At 37.3% G+C, this 4295-nt stretch overlaps 1 protein-coding gene across 1 annotated transcript; it reads right to left on the bottom strand.

Moving 5' to 3' along the window:
- sub1a (SUB1 regulator of transcription a) lies at window positions 1-2527 on the bottom strand. Its single transcript, XM_081354177.1, has 5 exons — window positions 2347-2527; window positions 1815-1884; window positions 1004-1123; window positions 790-898; window positions 1-490 (listed from the first exon to the last, which is right to left on the bottom strand). Exons 2-5 carry the CDS (start codon window positions 1881-1883, stop codon window positions 411-413), a joined length of 378 nt encoding a protein of 125 aa, XP_081210303.1. The 5' UTR covers window position 1884; window positions 2347-2527; the 3' UTR covers window positions 1-410.
- Between the last annotated feature and the right edge of the window lie 1768 nt (window positions 2528-4295).

Genomic DNA, 4295 nt, shown 5'->3' on the forward strand with positions numbered 1-4295 from the left:
TGAATTTTCCTCATCTTTATTGAAAATGAAGGGCACAAATTCACACCCTATCTCTCTAGCAAAACCCTTTGAAAACCCCAACCACGATACTCAAAAAAGAAAAAAGAAAATACAATGAACAACTACTTCAAAAACACCTAATCTAAAATATACATACAAAGTGTCCTGGTCCCCACATTTGCCTTGTGAAACATGACACTCTACAAAGGGCAAAAACATAGTAATTACACATTAAGTGTTACTTCAAATTCATGATTAAAATCAGGTCTCTAGACTTTGACCTGTCCCTTGACGGATGCAGAGAAGGTGTGGATACTGTGTTCGGGCTTTGGAGGGCAGCAGAAGCAAAATTGTAGAGTGAGAATCGGTTAAAAAAAGCATCCATGTTGACAGTGAACTGCAGGCAGGTCTTATATATTCTTCACGGCGTCGTCAATCTCACTTATCTGCTCTTTCAGTTGGTTCCACTGCTCTGGGTTCAGGGAAATACCTGTAATAAACACATCAAACAGAACTCTGGGTAATAAACAACTCGGATCACTTATACACAAAATGCATCTGAATATAAATAGTTTGTTTTTTGAGCACATAAATAAAAAAAAATGTGCGCACGGATAAATTCTGTAAAAAATGAAATAAGAATTGCGATTCATTTTGATTTCATGGTGACTTTAAAAACCAAACCCCAGTCAAGCAGCCCTGTCCCACTGATTAAAAAACAAATTGCTGAATCTCTACCAACTGGGATTTCTACTGTCACATGTGAATCCATGAAGAATAGACACATACCTTTCCTGCCTGGTTTCATTTCACCTTCCTGGTCCATCCAGTATTCCCGGATATCAATCAGCACTTTCCCCTTGAAATCCCGAACACTCACATACCTCATCTTTCCTATCTTAAAAACAAAAAAGCAATATAACATACAATATATGCAGTGTGGTAATGCTGTATCAAGTAAAGCTAAACATTTATGTGATTATATCCCTGTTAGATCATTCACCTGGAACATGTTATCTTTTTCACTGCTGCTGCTTTTGGAGGCAGACGACACTTTTGAAGTTTCTCCACTTTTTTGTTTCTTTGATGGCTTCTCTGGTGTTGCCTGCTTCTTTCTCTTTGGCTGAAATACAGAATTTTACATTGTATTGAAAGCCATTAACAGGAACTTAGGATTTCACATGAAGATGGTACTTCTAATCATGGCCGAGCGTGAATTTCAGAATGGCGCTTCGGTTTTAACAGTCAAAAATTAAGATGCAAGTAGTATAGCTAAACTTTTCATATTTGACAAATGCGCTATAGAAATGATCCAGAACAACAGCTCAACCGGATCCGTTTTCAGCATATTAGGCATATAATTGAGAATGAATGTGTGAATATTGTGAATTCATTTAATAAACTAAGTTAAACTTTCCTGATAGTCTCAAAAAAATAAATAAACGTAGATATATTCTGTGGAAATCTCAGCACAAAAAAAATACTCATCCTGTCAAACAAACGCTATTTTTTAATTATTTTTCAACTGAGAAAAACAGGACCGACATGGTATTAAAGCTATTGTTATCCAATCTTTGCAATCCAGAATTAAAATGCACATAATGCAGAATAGATCAAGGGAATCAAAATGATCCCTGGGGCCCAACAAGCTGTTTCCGGCCTCCATAATTCTAAAACCCTGTGTTCGGTCATGCCTCTAGTGTTCTGACAACATGAAACTGGTGAAAATTTTGCAGATGCAAATACTTTTGGATGAAATATACATTTATTTCAGTTAGTTAAAGGTGTAATGTGGGGGATATTCGTGTCCATACCTTTGTGTCAACGTCACTGTCAGAGTCACTGTCTGAGGAAGAAGACAACACTTCCTTTGACTTAGGCATTCTGAAAAGGACAACACAATTTTAATGAAAAAACAAACCACAATTGTTAAAAACATAAATTGCACTAATACATTAAGGACTATATTGCTTGAAAATAATTTTGGAATAAAAATATTCATAATCTAGGTGCAGGCAAATAATTTCATCATGGTTGCATCCTCGTGCTTTGCAATGATGTTTTCTAAGTCTATAAAAAATGCATTTATTTTCCGAAGAAGCAATGCTTGCATTTTCGCTTGTTGTGTTTTGCAGGTATTAAATTAGTGGAAGAGAACCTGATTCAAGGGCGTCAGTCGTTTACAACTATTATAAGAACAAACAAGGCCGAACATATGAACGCGCAGCAAAATGGCCATTTGCCAATAGTTTCCTTTCAATGAAAGATTATGTTATTGCGACATGTCGGCTGATAACATAGTCGTGCCGGAAAATTATACGAAGCTGCAAGTATCAAAATACTTACGTGATGTTGCAAGATAAATGTAGGGTAAACTCAGTTTAAAAAAAAACACAGGCTCAATTCAATGCGCGCGATCGTTCTGCGAAACCTGTGTTGCTGAGCGCGCGCTTGCAAGCTGTACCAGGAAGCGCCCTTGAAGAACTGAATTGTGGGAAGTGTAGTTTTGATTATCCATTTCCAGCGCTATACTGCCATCTAAAGCCAAAGTGCAATAACTACATATTTGGTAAAAAGTTGAGTAAAGGCTTGAAATGGGCTTCGTGAAATCTTTTCTGTCTTGTGAAAAAGTCTTCAAAGAACCGAGAGTGTCAAAATTGTGGTAACCTATGTCATTTATATATATATATATATATATATATATATATATAGGTTAGTTTTGCTAAGGAACAAGGTGCAAGTTTTGAATTTCTTTTTAAAAACGTTATCTCCGTGTAAACTTCAAAAACGTGAATCTGTGAAAACGGTGACGGCGTGCACATGCATATTATGTGTTTGGTCTATGCGCGTTTTAATATATGTGCACAGGCGCGTAGTCTTTCTTTACAAATTTACCTCACCAAATTACTTGTCTGGTCTGCATAATACAGAATTGTTTTACGCTTCTGCGTATCCATGCGAACTGGAATAATTTTTATAATGTTTTATCTGTACAGAGGTGAAGGGAAGGAGGCCTTCACAGGGGAGAGACAAGTTAAAACTTCAGGGCTGCGTTGTTGTCGTGTCCAGGCGCAGGTCCTTCATCAGGTCTTGATATGGCAGATTGCGCTAAACCTCGGTATAAACAGAGAGACTAATATTAGCGTAGACACCATTCTTCTTATGATGTAACGAGTACATCAGGTGTTATGGGAAATGTTCCCGGTTCCGGTTGACCTAGTTTTATGTATTAAGTTGATACTGTGTTGTGTATGCTAAGTTAAAGACATTTATTTTTAGTCTAGATTTCTAGTCTGCTTCCTGGACAATGTTACGAAGGCTGTTCCAAAGTTTTGGTACTAAATAGGAAAAGGATCTACCGCCTGATTTTGGTAATCTAGGTATTATCAACTGGCCATAATTTTGAGATTGCAATAGACATGAAGGACTATAATGTGTTAAGAGCTCACTCAAGCACTGCGGAGCTAAACTATGGAATGATATTCCGGACATTATTCAAAAGGAATTGCAAATTGTATTTGCAATTGCGTTTTCAAATTGTGCACGCATAAAATGTGACATAATCCAAACGCAAATGCAAATCGCGCATTACCATTTGCATTTTCGTTTAAGCGAACGCACAGTGACTGCCAAATTTAAAATGGAAATGCAAAGTCCATTTGCAACTGTGTTTCCCATATCTTACGAGTCTTGACCCTGTCATATTTAAATAGCAATTTCAATTACCAAGTCTGCTTTTTCACTTTCTCAGCGTCGCGTATGTAGCCAGCCAAAACTCAAATGAAATCGCAATTCCCTTAGCATTTCCATTTCCGATGCCTTACACAGAAACCTGTCAATCAGCGTCAAGGGTGGGATTAATATGGGGCGTGTTCGTGTTGGGACGTGACGTCACTCACAGTCGACGGTTAAGAGGTGATGCCCTGAACAGACAGACGCCGATTTATTTTAAACAATGGAGGTAGTTGGTGAAATTGTGGAGGACCTTATGATGCTCGCGCAGCAAGTTGATGACAGTACATCCTCTACAGATGTAGGTAATGTAACAAAAGTCACAAAATTCCATGACACTGAGATAAAGATTTGGTTTTGGTTTAGTTTAAAATTAATATTTCTTAAACCCTCATGTTGTCTTTGGGTTCTGTTTGGATCTCATTTGATATTTTCCCCCCATTCAAAAAAACATATCTCCCTTATCTCAGTGTCATGGAATTTTGTGACTTTTGTTACATTATTTGTCTAAACACACAAAAAAACCTGGGTTTGATTTAATTGGTCTGAAAGTAGCCTATGTA

The sequence above is a fragment of the Scardinius erythrophthalmus genome (assembly GCF_964197995.2).
Source record: "Scardinius erythrophthalmus genome assembly, chromosome: 23".
Classification (NCBI taxonomy): domain Eukaryota; kingdom Metazoa; phylum Chordata; class Actinopteri; order Cypriniformes; family Leuciscidae; genus Scardinius; species Scardinius erythrophthalmus.